At 44.3% G+C, this 20,046-nt stretch overlaps 1 protein-coding gene across 4 annotated transcripts in view; it reads right to left on the bottom strand.

The window, feature by feature from the left end:
- The window catches only part of LOC126202874 (serine/threonine-protein kinase Tao), a 233,712-nt gene that overhangs the window by 181,641 nt on the left and 32,025 nt on the right, over positions 1 to 20,046 (bottom strand). For all 4 annotated transcript variants that reach the window (XM_049936910.1, XM_049936913.1, XM_049936911.1 and 1 more), the window contains 2 exons: positions 8,990 to 9,185; positions 4,248 to 4,400 (listed from right to left, as the gene is read on the bottom strand). In XM_049936910.1, the coding sequence (XP_049792867.1) occupies positions 4,248 to 4,400; positions 8,990 to 9,185 (349 nt within the window). The remainder of the gene's footprint in view (positions 1 to 4,247; positions 4,401 to 8,989; positions 9,186 to 20,046) is intronic.

Genomic DNA, 20,046 nt, shown 5'->3' with positions numbered 1-20,046 from the left:
CATGTATCAATAATTACGGATTTCTGTAGTTGTATATATAAGTTTGGATGTGGCTGTATTGCATTGATGTACTGGTGGATATTGTGTGGTATGACTCCTGTAGTTGATAATATAATTGGTATGATGTCAACTTTATCCTGATGCCACAAGTCCTTGACTTCCTCAGCCAGTTGGATGTATTTTTCAATTTTTTCTCCTGTTTTCTTTTGTATATTTGTTGTATTGGGTATGGATATTTCGATTAGTTGTGTTAATTTCTTCTTTTTATTGGTGAGTATGATGTCAGGTTTGTTATGTGGCGTTGTTTTATCTGTTATAATGGTTCTGTTCCAGTATAATTTGAATTCATCATTCTCCAGTACACTTTGTGGTGCATACTTGTATGTGGGAACGTGTTGTTTTATAAGTTTATGTTGTAAGGCAAGCTGTTGATGTATTATTTTTGCTACATTGTCATGTCTTCTAGGGTATTCTGTATTTGCTAGTATTGTACATCCGCTTGTGATGTGATCTACTGTTTCTATTTGTTGTTTGCAGAGTCTGCATTTATCTGTTGTGGTATTGGAATCTTTAATAATATGCTTGCTGTAATATCTGGTGTTTATTGTTTGATCCTGTATTGCAATCATGAATCCTTCCGTCTCACTGTATATATTGCCTTTTCTTAGCCATGTGTTGGATGCGTCTTGATCGATGTGTGGCTATTATTATTATTATTATTATCTCCCCCCTCCTTCCCACCCCAACTGATATAACAATATCTAAAGGAAAAAGGAAACATTTTCCTGATGCTCTGCAATTTTTTAAATGACAATTTCTTTTTTTTTGTCCCTGTTAAATTACATCTACATCGATATTCTGCAAACTGCCATATGGTGTATGGTGGAGGGTACAGTGTACCACTACTAATCATTTCCTTTCCTGTTCCACTAGCAGATTGAGGGAAAAACGACTATCTATATGCTTCTGTATAAGCACTAATTTCTCGTATCTTATCTTCGTGGTCCTTACATGCAATATATGTTGGCAACAGAAGAATAGTTTGGCACTCAGTTTCTCAATAGTGTTTCTTGAAAAGAACATAGTCTTCCCTCCAGGCATTGCTATTGAGTTTCCGAAGCATCTTTGTCACACTTATGTTGTTTGAACCTACCGGTAACAAATCTAGCAACATGCCACTGAATTGCTTCACATCTTTCTTCAATCCGATCTGGTACAGAACCCAAAAACTCTAGCAGTATTCAAGAATAGGTCGCACTAGCATCCTATATGAAGTCCCTTTACAGGTGCAGCACTCTTTCCTAAAATTCTCCCAATAAACCATAGTCAATCATTCACCTTGCCTACCACAGTTCCCACACGCTCATTCCATTTCATATTGCTTTGCAACATTACACCCAGCTATTTAAATGACTTGGCTGTATCAAGCAGGACAGTAGTAATACCGTATCTGAAAATTACACGTTTGATCTTCCTACTTACATTTTTCCATATTTACAGCTAGCTGCCATTCATTATACCAACAAGAAATGTTGTCCAAGTCATCATGTATTTTCCTAAAATCAATCAACTTCGACACCTTACACCACAGAACCATCAGCAAACACCTGCAGATTGGTGCCCATGCTGTTTGCCAAACCATTTATATATATAGAGAGAACAACAGCTATCCTATCACACTTCCCTAGGGCATTCCTGGCAATACCTTGTCTCTGATGAACGACTACTGGATTCTATTACTTAAGAAGTCTTCGAGCCACTCGCATATTTGTGCACTTATTCCATATGCTCATACCTTCTTTAAGAGCTTGCAATGGGGCACTGTGTCAAATGCCTTCCAGAAATCTAGAAATATGGCATCTGTTGCTCTTGATCTGTAGTTTGCAGTCCATGTGAAGGAAGGAAGGAAGGAAGGAAGATTTGGTTTAATACCACCTCGACATCGAGATCATTAGACACTGAGCACAAGCTCTGTGTCAAGGATGGGGATGGAAATTGGCCTTGCCCTTTTAAAGGAAACATCCTGGAATTTGCCTGAAACAATTAAGGAAAATCACAAAAAATCTAAGTCTGAATCAGACCTGGGTTTGAACTGTCATCCTCCCGAATGTGAGTCCAGTGTTAACCACTGCACCACCTAGCTCAGTACACATCACGTGAGAATAGGGCAAGCTGAGTTCTGCACAAACGATGCTTTCTAAAACCATCCTGATTCGTGAACATAAGCTTCTTGGTCTCAAAAAAGTGAGAATACGTCCAAAGATTTAGTGGCAAATGGAAGTTGGGGATACTGGTCTGTAATTTTGTGGGCCCGTTCTTCCACCCTTCTCATATACTGGAGTCTTCCAGTCGCTTGGGGCTTCATGCTGGGTTAGAGAGCCATGATAAATGCAGGCTAGAAAAGGGGCTAATGCCATAAGAGTACTCCAAGTACTGGTAATTTATTTGCTTTCAAGTCTTTCAGTTGTTTCTCTACACCAGGGATGTTCATTACTATGTTGTCCATAGTGCAGTCTGTCCAATGATCAAACAACAGTATGTTCGTATGATTCTCCTGTATGAACAATTTCTTGAATGTGAAATTTAGAACTTTGGCCTTTGTGTTGCTATCTTCAACTGCCACACCAGACTGGTCCACTAGGGAATGAATCGAAGCCTTAGACCCGCTTAGCAATTTTACATTGGACCAGAATTTTCTCAGGTTCTCTTCCAGGTCATTTGCTAAGGAGCGACAGTAGTAGCTGTTATATGCATCACACACAGATTTTTTTGAAATGCACAAATCCCTACTAACCATTGCTTGTTATTTGTGTGTTCTCTTTTGAACCACAAATGCAGCAGCCTCTGCTTCCTCAGCATCTTCCGAATTTCATTATTAAATCATGGTGGGTCTTAACCATGCTTTATCCACTTACTAGGCAAATAACTCTCCAGACCACAATTTACAATCTGCTTAAACTTTGCCCGTAATTCTTCTACATCCATCTTGTTGTTGTTGTTGTGGTCTTCAGTCCTGAGACTGGTTTGATGCAGCTCTCCATGCTACTCTATCCCGTGCAAGCTTCTTCATCTCCCAGTAACTACTGCAACCTACATCCTTCTGAATCTGCTTAGTGTATTCATCTCTTGGTCTCCCTCTACGATTTTTACCCTCCACGCTGCCCTCCAATACTAAATTGGTGATCCCTTGATGCCTCAGAACATGTCCTACCAACCGATCCCTTCTTCTGGTCAAGTTGTGCCACAAACTCCTCTTCTCCCCAATCCTATTCAGTACCTCCTCACAAAGTGAAATGTCAACAACTGCTTATCTGCACTATCTAGCACAAACACTCTCCTAGCCTTCGTGACTGGCTTATTAACTTCTGTAACAATAGTCGTTATAATGACATGATCACTAATCCCCATTTCAACTGACATTTTCGATAAGGTTCAGTCTATTTGTAGCTATAAGGTCTAAGATATTTCCATTGTATGTGGGCTCCAAGCTAGCAGCTCAAGACAGTTTTCAGAAAGCATGTTCAAAAGCATTTTGCATGACTGTCTTTCGCAATGAATCCATAGACATCCCATTCTATACTCAGCTGGTTAAAATCGCCTCCAACTAGTATCTCATGAACTGCGTATTTATACACTACCGACTATAGACTTTCTTTGAATGACTCCAGAACTGTTGGGTGGCTAGTAAAAATCCAACAATTCACTTGGTTTCATCTGCATCTGTTGTACGTGGCCAGATATCTTCACTGTCACACTCAACTTCGACCTCAGTAGGCATAATATTTTTATGTACTGCAATGAACACAGTCCCTCCTGTGGCCTCTAATTTGTCTTTCCAAATTACATTCCATGACTCATTGAATATCTCAGAGCTTTGCACTTCAGGTCTCAGCCAGCTCTCGGTACTAAGAATAATCTGAGCATGAGAACTTTCCTGGCAGGCAGTAAACTTGAGAGCTTTATTACGCACAGCGAGTGTGCCATCCGTCTCACTAAGTGAATATGCCAGCCAATCTAGATCCTCATGGCCAATACAAATACAGCCACCCAGTGAACAGTGCTAGATGTAACATAATTCTTTGTCACTTGACAATTACCTAAGATGCTAAAAATTAGTTCATAAATAAAATAACTAATAGCTGTAGACCACCAAGTAAGTATTATCTTTTTTTATCGTACTCTCATGATCTATCAAGCACAGATAGAGAATTCTGTTAATGTTAATAATGTACTTTTTATGTACGTACCCAGTTCTATACAAGTAATCCCTAACGACCACACATCAACCTTTCCATCATATTGACCTTCATCCATTGCAAGGATGACCTCTGGTGCCATCCAATATGGAGTGCCCACAAAGCTGTTTGCAGGGCATTTGATGCTTGCTGAACCAAAATCCGCTGGAAGCATGAGAGAGAGTCAAAATCTGTGTGAGAAGATAACAACATACAATAACATAGAATATGATAAAACAAAGGGTAACACAATATAGCATAATACTTTGTTAGGAGAGGACATCTTCATTTGTGTACGAAAGACTTATTACTGACAAGTACTAATAAATGTGCCTGTTCATGACCATCATAAATTAATCAGGTAAATCCTCCAGACCCCTGCCAAATGCTAATGATTCAGACATAAAACTTTCATTAATCAGTCAGGCACATGACATCAAAAACACAACATAATAGCAGTAAGACCTAAATACAAGTATATCATCATCCTGACAAATCATTAGTATCACAAAGTTACCCGTTTGGGATGCACTGAAAGTGGATATGTCACACTCAATAATATCTTGAAAGATTAATGTGCAGCAACAAACCATGAAGAGAAAAAGACACAGCTTATTGTAGCATAGTTGATTTAAATGGAGTTTTGGTGTTGGCTTATAGCCATGGAATAGAAGATATGGTGAGGGCGGAAGAGGTGACTATGTAAAGAGAGACGAGTGATGCAGGTTGATAGTGTAAGTGCACACGAAAAGAGTAGAGAAGGGAGTAGCAACTACTGAGCTGGACACTATGGTATATTGCTATGGTATAGCACATTGTGCAATTAAAACAAGAATAGTTTTATACAAATAAAACCAAGCCACACTTCTGAAGATTTCTTTGCAAATGTTTTTGTTCCCACATAAGAAATCTGAAATATACTTTTTTGATTCACATTTCCTTTGCTATGAAATTGTTTGGGGAAAAAATTTATTATACCAAATATTGTATTCTTGCATTGCAGCAAAATACAGATTTGGATAGCCTTTCTATATTTATCACCCCCCCCCCCCCAACATACACACTCTCTTAACATGTAATTTTACCTATGTGGGCAATGTACAACCTTAGCATTATTTGTGCACATGGATTTTTTTTTTTTTTTTACGCTATTGAATAGTTAAGTAGTAGGACACATTCCATAGTGCAACAGTTGTTTTAATTGAAATTAATAACTAAATATCTTGCTAGGGCAGTGCCAAGATATATTTAGAAGTTTAAGTATAAACCAATGCTCAAGTTGCCTTTTAACAGTGTCTCCCATCAACATCAGGAGCAGCTGCTAGCAAATTATAAAAAAAAAAAAACAGTTCCTGTAACATAACACTTATTGTTGTCAATTTTAATGTTCTATTACCATACAAAAATCTGTTTTATGCCTCAAGGCTCTCTTCTACAGTAAGAAAAACGTTTTTAATATTAGTGTGTCATGTCCCAGTCTGCAGTACTAAAACATATGGCAGGAAAAGATATTTTAATCAAAAATCCCCAGTCTTTAAAGTTTCTGAATTAATCATGGAGATAATTTCCTTAATATATAAATTGCAGACATGAATAACTAGCTGCTTCCATGAAAGCCTGTTGTGTATACGTAAACCCAAAATCCTACATCCCAAACAGGTCTTTAACAGATTGTTAACACAATTTTTGTCCTTCTGGATCACTTGGTTTAAAGAGAATTGTATTTATTTTTTTCTATGTTAAGTCTACAGTTATCTCTCTCAAAGTGAACTCCTGCCTTTTCAATAAAACAAATTAAGCCTCTTCACTAAGGCTTGGCCATCTGCCAATAGACACCAGAAGTGACATTGGCAAATGTAGTAATCAGATACTTAATATCTAGAGCACTTGAAAAATCATTTTCAGAATATATGAACAGGAATAGGTTTAAAATGGCGCCCTAATAAGACACCAAAACTTATAGTTATTGTTCTGGACTATTTCCTCTAGTACTTCACCTTTTACTATAAATAATTTTTGTACACTGTTGTGTATATTTCTATTAATTGCACGAATTGCCCAAGTGACAGCGTCCAGCACAGTTTTTAATAAGACTGCACATCACATCATAGTACACCCTGTCAAAAGATTTGGAGGTTCCCAAGAATATTCCTTGTGCTTGAAACCTTTTTAAGTATGAGGGTGAGTCAAATGAAAACCTTAAATATACTTTAAAATATTATTTACTGTGCAGAAGTGGTACAATGCTGTATCACTTTCCAACATAATGTCCCCCATGCTCAATGCAAGTACTCCAGCGCTTACAAAGTGCATAAATTCCTTTAGAAAAAAATTCTTTTGGTAGTCTGCGCAACCACTTGTGCACCGTGTGGCGTACCTCTTCATCAGAACGGAACTTCTTTCCTCCCATTGCGTCTCTGAGTGGTCCAAACATATCGAAATCACTTGGGGAAAGGTCTGGTGAGTATGGTGGATCAGGAGGACACTCAAAATGTAGGCCTGTGATTGTTGCAACTGTTGTACAGGCAGTGTGGGGCCTTGCGCTGACATGTTGCAAAAGGACACCTGCTGACAGCAATCCACGTTGCTTTGATTTGATTGCAGGCCACAGATGATTTTTTAGAAGATTGTGTATGATGCACTGGTGACCGTGGTCCCTCTATACATGTAATGCTCCAAAATGATGCCTTTTTCATCTCAAAAGAAAGTCAGCATAACCTTCCCTGCTGATGGTTCTGTTCGAAACTTCTTTGGTTTTGGTGATGAGGAATCACGCCATTCCTTGCTTGCTCTCTTCATTTCCGGTAGGTGGAAGTGAATCCAGGTTTCGTCCCCAGTAACGATTCATACAAGGAAGCCATCACCTTCTTGTTCAAAGTGCCGAAGAAGTTCTTCACAAGCATCAACACATCGTTCTCTTATTCCAGGAGTCAGCTGCTGTGGCACCCATCTTACAGACACTTTGTGAAACTGGAGCTCATCATGCACAATGTGGTGTGCTGACCCATAACTAATCTGTAAACATGCTGCAATGTCTTTCAGTGTCACACAGTGGTTTTCCTTCACTATTGCTTCAACTGCTGCAATGTTCTGTGGTGTCACAACTTCTTGTGCCTGACCTGGACGAGGGGCATCTTCCACTGAACTCTTGCAATCTGCGAACTTCCTACTCCATTCGTAGACTTGCTGCTGTGACAAACTTATATCACTGTACTTAACATTCATTTGTCGGTGAATTTCAATAGGTTTCACACCTTCACTACGCAAAAACCGAATAACAGAATGCTGTTCTTCCCTGGTGCAAGTTGCAAGTGCGGCGGCCATCTTTATACTGATACTGTGACGGAATGTGTGCATCTGCACTATGCTGCCACCTACAGGCCATTCTGCACGCTGTTTGTAGCACGCTTACCAACTTACAGGATAATGGCGCGAAATTTCGATTTGTCATTACAGATTTAAGGTTTTCATTTGACTCAAACTTGTACATAATGCACTGCTGCTGATGTGGTGTTCTGATCATAGTTTGTCTCCACTTGTCACACACCATATCATTTTAAATAATACAGTTTATTAGATGACAAGATAAAGAGAAATTAGGGCTCATAAGGAGTCTTAGAAATAGTCATTTTCCCCTCACTCTTTTTGGGAGAAGAGCAGGGAGGGGAATGAAATGTCAGCATCCATTTTGTTCTGTAGTCCTGCACACAATCTCTTCTACTTGGTATTTCTGTCTTTATTTCTATATTTCCTTTTCTGTTTACTCCTGTGTACCCTTCTATTCTCGAAATCTTCATCTGCACTGTTTGTAAAACTCTTTCTGCCTTTCATTAGGCTTTGTATCAATATAGCAGCATACAAACAGCCATGGATTTGTAAAATTTTATTTGGTGTCTCACAATACTTTAAGCATTTCTTTTTAAGTGTTGCATTAATGTAACTGAATATTTATGTTTGCAACATTTGCTTCTTACTGAAGGAATTGACAAAATTAAGAATACAAACCACCTCCCCCCCCCCCCCCCCACTTTCTCTTGTGTGTGCATCAGGGATTAATTCATTTGGACCACAAAGAGGGAAGAGTTCGCAGAAATGAGGCTACTGAGGAATTAAGTGAGGAGGCATTCAGGACCACTGATGGAGAGAGCCCAAACAGCAGGATGAAAGAGCAATGCATCCTGTCTTATATTGTCTTTCCTCATCCAAGGCCATGATTGACCTCCTTACATAATTACTGTATGGTCTGCTTTTCTCCATAAGTTTTTTCTTTTGCAAGATAAAATAATTATAAGATTTCATGAACTAACAAGTGTAAAATTACTGTTGCATCTGTCTTAGTCTTCTGACATAAACAAAAGTTGCTTTCATCTTTCTTTGGCTCTATCCAGTTATATGAAAGTACTAAATATCTTTATGGTAGGCAATGAAAACCATGTTATTCCATTTTGTTAAATTTCACAGGAGAAGCAAAAATGGTTTCTTAAAAAATAATATTAAGGGTTACAGATTAAGTTGCTATGTGTGTAACTATATAGTAAAAGCCTAGTTACTGGCAAACTACAGAAATCCATGCACTTTAAAATCTATCTTTGGTAACAGAGTTACTGGTAACTGAAGTTACAAGGTTTTCATTGCCAACCATTGATGTGTCACTTTAGTTTAGTTAGTGCAAAATACAATTAGTGTGCTAACATAGTTATTTTTAAATCCATATGAAGTACAGTAATATAAAAAAAAAACATTGTGCATTGTACCCAGCTTAACTGTTCCATTTTCTGTAAGGAGGATATTTCCAGCTTTGACATCACGGTGGATGCGCCCCAGAGAATGCAAGTAATGAAGGCCACGTAGCACACCCTCGCAGATAGCTGATATTTCTTCTTCTTTAAGTGGTCGCTTGTGAACTTCAATTATATCTGATGCTGACCCCAGGCAGTATTCCATTACCAGCTGAAGAAACAACAAAGGTCCACTTAATGTATTTCACAGGGGGGAAAGATATGGGGAGAGATAAAGGGAAATATCTGATAGGTATCGAAGAAACAAACAGCAATAATTTCCATTAATTTTTTTTAAGTGATGGAAGCAGCTTCAGAAGCAGGAGGGAAGAAGTGGTAAAGAAAGGTGTAGAATGACAAGGTGTGGTGAGTATGATATAAGCCACGTGAAAGTAGGCCAACACAGAAAAAATCAAGAGATTGTAATTTATTGCCAAAAGTTGAAAGCAACAGGCAAAATTTCCAAATACTGATGTTTCTTAAGGAACAAAATGTAAATATATACCAACTTGTAATACAAATTTTACTGGGCATGATTACTTTACTGGGCATGATATTTCTCCTAGAAACTTGTAAACCGGCTAACCCATATTACAAGTGGCATTTCCTCACATGCACAAGCAATTTGTGGATGAAAAATATCCATTAAGTGCTGGAAATGATCTAAGAACTGTTCAAGAATCAAATTCCAGAGTGTTCTGTTCACTTCCACTCCCCCCCCCCCCTCCTCCCAACACAGCCTAATCACCTTCAAAGTACTCTCCACTATATACACTCCTGGAAATGGAAAAAAGAACACATTGACACCGGTGTGTCAGACCACCATACTTGCTCCGGACACTGCGAGAGGGCTGTACAAGCAATGATCACACGCACGGCACAGCGGACACACCAGGAACCGAGGTGTTGGCCGTCGAATGGCGTATAGTGGGCATGCGGGAGGCCGGGTGGACGTACCGCCGAATTGCTCAACACGTGGGGTGTGAGGTCTCCACAGTACATCGATGTTGTCGCCAGTGGTTGGCGGAAGGTGCACGTGCCCGTCGACCTGGGACTGGACCGCAGCGACGCACGGATGCACGCCAAGACCGTAGGATCCTACGCAGTGCCGTAGGGGACCGCACCGCCACTTCCCAGCAAATTAGGGACACTGTTGCTCCTGGGGTATCGGCGAGGACCATTCGCAACCGTCTCCATGAAGCTGGGCTACGGTCCCGCACACCGTTAGGCCGTCTTCCGCTCACGCCCCAACATCGTGCAGCCCGCCTCCAGTGGTGTCGCGACAGGCGTGAATGGAGGGACGAATGGAGACGTGTCGTCTTCAGCGATGAGAGTCGCTTCTGCCTTGGTGCCAATGATGGTCGTATGCGTGTTTGGCGCCGTGCAGGTGAGCGCCACAATCAGGACTGCATACGACCGAGGCACACAGGGCCAACACCCGGCATCATGGTGTGGGGAGCGATCTCCTACACTGGCCGTACACCACTGGTGATCGTCGAGGGGACACTGAATAGTGCACGGTACATCCAAACCGTCATCGAACCCATCGTTCTACCATTCCTAGACCGGCAAGGGAACTTGCTGTTCCAACAGGACAATGCACGTCCGCATGTATCCCGTGCCACCCAACGTGCTCTAGAAGGTGTAAGTCAACTACCCTGGCCAGCAAGATCTCCGGATCTGTCCCCCATTGAGCATGTTTGGGACTGGATGAAGCGTCGTCTCACGCGGTCTGCACGTCCAGCACGAACACTAGTCCAACTGAGGCGCCAGGTGGAAATGGCATGGCAAGCCGTTCCACAGGACTACATCCAGCATCTCTACGATCGTCTCCATGGGAGAATAGCAGCCTGCATTGCTGCGAAAGGTGGATATACACTGTACTAGTGCCGACATTGTGCATGCTCTGTTGCCTGTGTCTATGTGCCTGTGGTTCTGTCAGTGTGATCATGTGATGTATCTGACCCCAGGAATGTGTCAATAAAGTTTCCCCTTCCTGGGACAATGAATTCACGGTGTTCTTATTTCAATTTCCAGGAGTGTATAATAAATTTATCCAATCAGTGAATCCATTACTGGGAACATTTTTTTATATTCCTCTGCAGGGACATGTCTTTCCTTACATTTTACTGAGTAGCTACTTGAGCATGATCAAATTGAGGTCTTTTCATGACACACTTTATGCACAGTAACAACAGGTATCACACAGAGCTAGACCAAGTGTGTAGGTTATGTGGGACAAGGGTGTCATGCTGTTCCTGACCACAAACTACCAGGTGTACCGGTATGAAATGAGTGTTAAGATACAAATGTGTCGATAGGGAACATTTGTTGTGAACGAGACTTAATTTTTTTTTGTTTGGTTGGTATGCATCTGTGAAAGATATTTGTTATACATCAAGTCATGGAACAAACATCATTTGTTTTCATCATTGTTAACAATGTCTAATTTTGTACCAGAAAGTGATGATTTGTGGAAAGCATTAATTTTTTTGTTTTCATTTGGGGGGGGGGGGGGGGGGAGGGAAGGCTACAGAGTCGCATAGAATGCTTGTCAAGGCATATGGTGATCATGATCTATCAGAAGCAACATGCAAAAAGATGGTTTCAATGGTTCAGAAATAATGATTTTGATTTAAGAAATGAAGAACATGGAAGACCAACAAAAAGGTTCGAAGACGCTGAATTGCAAGCAATATTGGATGAAGATGATACTTTTCAGTCGGAAGAAAATGGCACAATGCTAAATGTTGCACAACAAACAATTTCTGGCCATTTGAAAGCTATGGGAAAGATCCAAAAGTGTGGAAAATGGGTGCCACATGAATTGAATGAAAGACAGATGGAAAACTGAAAAACCATTTGCCAAATTTTGCTTCAAAGGCACGAAAGAAAATCAATTTTGCATTGAATTGTTACTGACGACGAAAAATGGATTTATTTTAAGAATTCTAAACAGGAAAAATCATGGGTTAATCCGGGACAACCATCAACATCGACAGCAAAACCAGATCGATTCGGCAAGAAGACAATGCTCTGTGTTTGGTGGGATCAGAAAGGTTTTTTTTTTTTTTGTTTTAGGGCGCACAACGTCAACGGTCATTAGCGCCCAGACTACTTTAGGAATGCACCGCGAGTCACAAGTTTAAAACAGCAACGAAACGGAAGACACGATGAAAGACATACTGACAGGCATAGGATTAAAAAAGAATACAGCATAATCAAATGTCCTTTGAGAGGGTTGTCAAATTGATAAAATGAAGAACGCGAGCAGCTGCTCGTGGGTCATCCCCTAAAATGGCTTCTACAGTACATGGCAGGCCAAGATCGAGACGCAGGGTGTTAAAATCTGGACACGACATTAAAATGTGGCGGACCGTCAGCAATTGCCCACATGGGCAGAACGGCGCCGGCGCAGCCGTCAGCAGATGGCGATGGCTGAACCGGCAGTGGCCAATTCGCAACCGGGCCAAAACTACCTCCTCCCGCCGAGAAGGGCGTGAGGAGGACGTCCAAGCCACGGGAAGAGCTTTCAAGGCCCGAAGCTTGTTGTCTGGAAGTGCAGCCCAATCGGCATGCCACAGCGAGACAATGTGCCGACAAAGTACCCTGCTACAATCTGACGAAGGGACACAACAAGAAGCTGTCCGAGGCTGGAGGACCGCAGCCTTGGCCGCGGCATCTGCAGCTTCGTTCCCAGGGATACCGACATGGCCAGGAACCCACATAAAGCGAACCGGAGAACCGACGTCCACCAGCTGCTGAAGAGAGCGTTGGATCCGGTGCACGAAAGGGTGAACCGGGTACGGATCACCGAGGCTCTGGATAGCGCTCAAGGAATCGGAGCAGATGACATATGCAGAATGTCGGTGGCGGCAGATGTAAAGGACAGCCTGGTAGAGGGCAAACAGCTCAGCTGTGAAGACCGAACAATGGCCATGGAGCCGATATTGGAAACTTTGTGCCCCGACAATAAAAGAACACCCGACCCCGTCATTGGTCTTAGAGCCATCTGTATAAATGAAGGTCATACTAATGAACTTCGAACGAAGTTCGACAAAACGGGAGTGGTAGACCGAACCGGGGGTAACCTCCTTCGGGAGCGAGCAGAGGTCAAGGTGGACGCGAACCTGAGCCTGGAGCCAAGGTGGCGTGTGGCTCTCGCCCACTCGAAAGGTGGCAGGGAGTGAAAAATTAAGGTGTTGAAGGAGGCGACGAAAGCGAACTCCAGGGGGTAGCAGGGCGGAGACATACAACCCGTATTGACTGTCGAGAGAGTCATCAAAAAAGGAACGATAAGACGGGTGGTCGGGCATTGCCAGTAGCCGACAGGCATACCGACAAAGCAGTATATCGCGCCGGTAGGTGAGTGGCAACTCACCAGCGTCAGCATGAAGACTCTCGACGGGACTAGTATAAAACGCTCCGATCGCAAGTCGTAAACCCCGATGTTGTATGGAGTTGAGGCGGCGTAAGATGGATGGCCGTGCAGAGGAGTATACGAAGCTCCCATAATCCAGCTTGGAGCGGACGATCGACCGATATAGGCGAAGTAGGACGGTTCGATATGCTCCCCACGACATACCACTGAGAACACGGAGGACATTGAGAGAACGGGTACAACGGGGAGCCAAATAAGACACATGTGGAGACCAACTAAGTTTCCTGTCAAATGTAAGACCTAAAAATTTTGTTGTCTCCACGAATGGGAGAGCAACGGGACCGAGTCGTAAGGACGGTGGGAGAAACTCTTTGTAGCGCCAGAAGTTAATACAGACCGTCTTCTCGGCAGAAAAACGGAAGCCATTGGCGACACTCCAGGAGTAAAGACGGTCAAGAGAACGCTGAAGACAGCGCTCCAGGAAACACGTACGCGGCGCGCTGCAATAGATGGTAAAATCGTCCACGAAAAGGGAGCCTGATACATCAGCTGGGAGGCAATCCATTATTGGATTGATCGCTATGGCGAAGAGAGCGACGCTCAAAACTGAGCCCTGTGGCACCCCATTCTCCTGGCGAAAGGTGTCTGACAGGACAGAACCCACACGTACCCTGAACTGTCGATCCATTAAAAAGGAACGAATAAAAAGAGGGAGGCGACCGCGAAGGCCCCATGTATGCATGGTGCGGAGAATGCCCGCCCTCCAACAGGTGTCGTAAGCCTTCTCCAAATCAAACAACACAGCCGCAGTCGGGCGCTTCTGCAAGAAGTTATTCATAATGAAGGTCGACAAGGTAACCAGATGGTCAACAGCAGACCGGCGCCTACGAAATCCACATTGTACATTGGTAAGGAGGCGTCGAGACTCGGGCAGCCAAACCAATCGAGAGTTAACCATTTGCTCCATCACTTTACAGACACAGCTGGTAAGCGAGATGGGTCGATAACTGGAAGGCAAGTGCTTGTCCTTCCCCGGCTTAGGAATCGGGACAACAACAGACTCGCGCCAGCATGCGGGAACATGTCCCTCAATCCAGATGCGATTGTAAGTACGAAGAAGAAAACCTTTACCCGCAGGAGAAAGATTCTTCAGCATCTGAATATGAATAGAATCAGGCCCTGGAGCGGAGGACCGTGATCGGCCAATTGCGTTTTCGAGTTCCCGCATGGTGAATGGGGCATTATAACTTTCACGATTCGAGGAGCGGAAGTTAGGTGGCCTAGCCTCCTCTGCCTGTTTGCGGGGGAGGAAGGCAGGGTGGTAATGAGCGGAGCTCGAAACCTCTGCGAAAAAGCGGCCGCCGAAGGCATTGGAGACAGCCTCAGGGGCCACAAGGACGTCATTCGCGACCGTCAAGCCAGAAACTGGTGAGTGGACCTTAGTGCCAGATAGCCGGCGGAGGCTACCCCAGACAACAGAAGGAGTAAAACTGTTGAAGGTGCTTGTGAAAGCAGCCCAGCTGGCTTTCTCGCTTTCTTTAATAATACGACGACACTGTGCACGTAATCGTTTATAATTGATACAATTTGCCACTGTAGGGTGGCGTTTAAAGGTGCGTAAAGCACGTCGACGAGCACGTAAAGCGTCTCTACATGCTGCGGTCCACTAGGGGACCGGTACGCGACGTGGAGAAGAAGTAGGGTGAGGGATGGAATATTCAGCAGCAGTGAGAATGACTTCCGTGAGGTGTGCGACCTGACTATCGCAGCTTGGGAATGTTTGATCCTGAAAGGTCGCCCTGGAAGAGAAGAGCCCCCAGTCTGCTTTGGAGATGTTCCAACTAGATGAGCATGGAGAGGGGGTATGCTGCAGGAGATGGATAACACACGGGAAGTGGTCGCTCGAATATGTATCAGAAAGTGCATACCACTCGAACCGGCGTGCAAGTTGGGGAGTACATATAGAGAGATCTAAATGGGAATAGGTGTGAGATGTGTCCGAAAGAAAAGTAGGGGCGCTAGTATTGAGGCAGACAAGATTGAGCTGGTTGAAAAGGTCTGCTAACAGGGAGCCCCTCGGGCAGGATGCTGGAGAGCCCCAAAGGGGATGGTGGGCATTGAAGTCTCCAGTTAACAAAAATGGTGCAGGTAGCTGAGCAATAAGTTGCATCATGTCTGCCCTGGTAACGGCAGACGACGACGGATTGTAAACGGTACAAATGGAAAATGTAAAAGTGGGGAGAGTAATGCGGATGGCAACTGCCTGCAGGCCGGTGTGCAACGTGATGGGATCATAGTAAATATCATCCCGGACCAGCAACATAACCCCTCCATGAGCTGGGATACCTACCACAGGGGGTAGGTCAAAACCCACAGAGGTGTAGTGTGCCAAGGCAATTTGATCGCATGGGCGTAGCTTCATTTCCTGGAGGGCTACGACGAGCGGGCGGTGCAAGCCGAGCAGCAACTTCAAGTCCTCTCGGTTGGAGCGAATGCTGTGAATATTCCAGTGAATAAGTGCCATCGAGGGGGGGGGGGGGGGGAAAGAGGGAAGATGAAAGAAGGGGTCACCTCGAAGGCCGCTGAGGGCCTGGCTTCGAGCGAGCACTGCCGCCGCTATCAGTAGGCGGACAGTCAGCGTCCATTGGGTCTATAGGTTCATCGGCCATCTTGGGAAGATGGCCGGGAGGGGGAGCTTCCTCCCCCGGTGAACGGCCAGATGTTTGGCTACCAGCGGTGCGGCCAGGCGAAACGGATGACGGCCTGGGACGGCAACCGCTGGGTGGCGCAGGAGAAGAAATGCGCCGTGGCGGAGAAGGAGAACTGTGCTTCCTATTAGCCTTCTTGGAAGGTCGTTTGGTGGAAGTACCGGTCGAAGGCTGGGAGGTCGAGGTACGTAGGAAGTCTGCACGGGACGGTTCCTTCTTGAAGGCCCGTGCATCTGACTTCTGGGTCTTCGTCTTAGCAGAAGCTGATGAAGGGGCTGGTGTCTGTGGGGTGATGGGAGGAAGAGGAGACGTCGACCGCGCGATCTTAGCACTGGCCGAACGGACGACCGTGGTGCTGAAGGTCAGATCGCATGTCTGGGTTGCCACCTCCCTGGTAGTCCGAGGAGAGGCGAGGACAGTACTGTATTTCCCCGCTGGGAGCAGCGTGGGCTTCCTACTAGCCAATAGCTTGCGAGCAGCCGAGGTGGACACTTTCTCTTTGACCCGAATTTCTTGGATACAGCGTTCTTCCTTATAGACAGGACAGTCGCGGGAGGATGCGGCATGGTCACCCTGACAGTTCACACAACGAGGAGACGGAGGTGGACAGTCACCCTCATGGGCATCCCTGCCACAAGTGACACATGTAGCCGCATTGGAACAAGACTGGCGAGTGTGATTGAAACGCTGACACTGGTAGCAGCGCGTAGGTGTCGGGACATAGGGGCGAACAGAAATAACCTCGTAGCCCGCTTTGATGCGCGATGGCAGCTGAACACTATCGAAGGTCAAGAAAAGTGTCCGGGTCGGTACAAGGTCATTGTTGACCTTTTTCATGACCCTATGGACAGCCGTCACGCCCTGCTCAGCGAGGAAAGATTGAATCTCCTCGTCAGTCAAGCCGTCGAGGGATCTAGTATAGACCACACCACGAGACGAATTCAAAGTTCGGTGAGCCTCCACCCGGACAGGGAATGTGTACAGGAGTGTGGCCCGAAGCAGTTTTTGTGCCTGAAAGGCGCTCTCAGTTTCGAGTAATAAGGTACCGTTACGCAACCTGGTACAAGATTTGACAGATCCGGCTATGGCATCGACGCCCTTCTGGATAACGAAAGGGTTGACAGAGGAAAAATCCTTTCCGTCCTCAGATCGAGAAACGACCAGGAACTGTGGGGCAGGCGGTAGTACTTTTGTCACTGGTAACTGGTCACGTTTCCGTTTTTGGGCAGAAGTCGAGAGAGATGGAGTGAAATCCATTGCGGAGGAATCCCCCATGATTGCCAGCGTCTCCGATGGCGCGCTCCTTCCTTGTGGGGACCCTCTCAGAGGGCACTCCCGCCTTAGGTGAATGTTTACACCTCAGGTCACACCTCCCGAGAAACAGACGGAGGGACCAATCGGCATGGTCAGAAGGTATCAGCTCAGGCAATCACCCCTCCCCGGGCCTGGCCTTTACCAGGGGGTACGCGCGTGCCTTACATGTCTACCCAGGGCGGGGAATTACGCGTTACCCCGTCACCGGCTACGCGTGCGAACGCGTGGGTCGGCCTTCAGGCGCGCACAGGGAGGAAGGAGGAAGAGGAAAAAAGAGGGAGAGAGGGAGAGGGGGGGAGAGAGAGAGAGAGAGAGAGAGAGAGAGAGAGAGAGAGAGAGAGAGAGGGGGGGGACATTGTCTCAAACGCCGAGGCGGAGACCAGAGAAGGCAAGGAGAAGAAGGCAAGGAGAAGAAGGCAATGAGAAGGCAAGGAGAAGAAGGCAAGGAGAAGAAGGCAATGAGAAGGCAAGGAGATTATGCAGGGGAAAGAGTAAGGAAGACAGTGAGGTGGAGAAGAGGAAAGAAAGGAACCAACCAAAGGAAGGAAGAAACGAGAAGTGAAAAAGCAAAATGACCGCAAATAGAGGTCGTGGAACCGTCCGTCTCCGGACGCAGGCGCTAACTACCCCCTTGAGGGGGATGGACTCCTTTTAGTCGCCTCTTACGACAGGCAGGAATACCTCGGGCCTATTCTTACCCCGGACCCGCAGGGGGTGGATCAGAAAGGTGTGGTGTATCACAAGCTTCTAAAACCTGGTGAAACTGAATACTAATCGCTACAGACAACAAATGATCAATGTGAACTATGCATTGATCGAAAAAAGACCAGAATGGGCCAGAAGACATAGCAAAGTAATTTTTTTACACGACAATGCACCTGCACACAAAGCAAAACTGGTTCAGGATACAATCAAAACACTTAGCTGGGAGCTGCTACCCCACCCGCCGTATTCACCAGACTTGGCCCCTTCCAACTACCATTTGTTTTCATCAATGGGACACGCATTGGCTGAGGAACACTTCGATTCCTACGAAGAAGTCAAAAATTGGATGTCTGATTGGCCTGCTTCAAAAGACGAACATTTCTATTGGCGTTGTGTCCACAAATTGCCAGAAAGGTGGTCAAAATGTATAGAAAGCAACGGTCAGTACTTTGAATAAAATGTTTTTACTTTTCAATTCAAAATTAGTGTTTCATTTTCACAAATAAATAAATAAATAAATAAATAAAATGCTTATTTCATACCGGTACACCTGGTAGCACACTGAAATGGCTGTGCAAGCAAGTGCATTGACATGGTGGCCAAAAAACAGCTCCCAGCTGCTACATATGTGTACACTGTTCACAATCTTTTCAAAAGCTCAATCAGAAAACATGATTAATAGTCTGATCTGGTGGAATGAACTTTGAACACACAGCACTGTCATGATGTTAAGCTTCACTTCATGTGCTTTTATTTTTTTTTTGGGTGTATGTGGGGGGGGATAATTATTCCATTGGCTTTGCTGTTCGTCAGATTCTGAGAGCATAATAATAGCACCATGACTTGTTAACCATAACGTTCTTGGAAAAAATTCAGGGTCAACTTGGAGATGTTCTTTCGAAGCATAGCATGCTTCAACTCTACTTTGTTTCTGCTACTCACGTCAGAATCCAAGACACAAATCTTGCAGCAGCCCTCCCCATTCCCAAATTTTCTGTTAAAATTCATTGAACCAAGCTTCAAAACAATTCAATTAATTCTGCTATTTGTTCAACAGACTATAGTCAGACTTCAAGCACAAGCTCATAGGTTTTCAGGACATTTTCCTCTGTTCAGACAGTTAAACTCCAGAACACAGTTGATCAAACTATAAGTCATTGTTTTCTAAACAAGAAAATCCACTAGGTCATTTTCCCTTAGCACCACTGTTACAAGCTGTTTCCACATCACAGTTTGTATGGTGCTTTTCCTGAGGAGGGAGCAAAATTTCACACCTGTGTTGTAGTACTATGCCTGCCACAGTAAAAACAATGAGAGCAGAACAGCTGCAATGAAATAAATTCTTTTTCTTTTTTTTGGGTGGAGGGGTTGCTTTGCAGCCAAACTACACTAGATCCACTTAGGACGGAGCCTTTCTGGAAACTTTTGGCGTCCCTCGTAGTTCGGTACTTTAATAACAAACTCGCCAATAACTCAGTCTGCCCTACTGTAACTTAACACTCATCACATAGGATAAAGTTTTCTTGGCAACACTTATGTTACACACTGATCCAATCACAAGCATGATTTGCTCTATACAAACTGTATCACTAGGTTCAATGTATGAGTACAGGTACACTATATCAACTTATGCACAAAATGCAAAATACAATACAATGCAACCTTTATCCTCTACCAATTTAGGTGCTCCATAGATTAACACAAGTGTTTGTGAATATTCCCCACAGTTTCTTTTCCTGCAGTGAGAAATTCAATGATGGTGTTGCTTGTAAACGTACATCACCTGCAGACATCATTTTGAACCTGTGCTGCAGCTACGTTATCTGTCTGAACTAATGGATACTTGGCACACTCACTCAGAAGACTTCAAATAATACATATGTAACATTTTTCATTCATGCCATTGGTTTTGGCTGAGAAAAAAA

This window comes from Schistocerca nitens, chromosome 9 (assembly GCF_023898315.1).
Source record: "Schistocerca nitens isolate TAMUIC-IGC-003100 chromosome 9, iqSchNite1.1, whole genome shotgun sequence".
Lineage (NCBI taxonomy): Eukaryota > Metazoa > Arthropoda > Insecta > Orthoptera > Acrididae > Schistocerca > Schistocerca nitens.
Note: the sequence above shows the minus strand (reverse complement) of the source record. Positions and strands in the feature narration are given on the sequence as shown.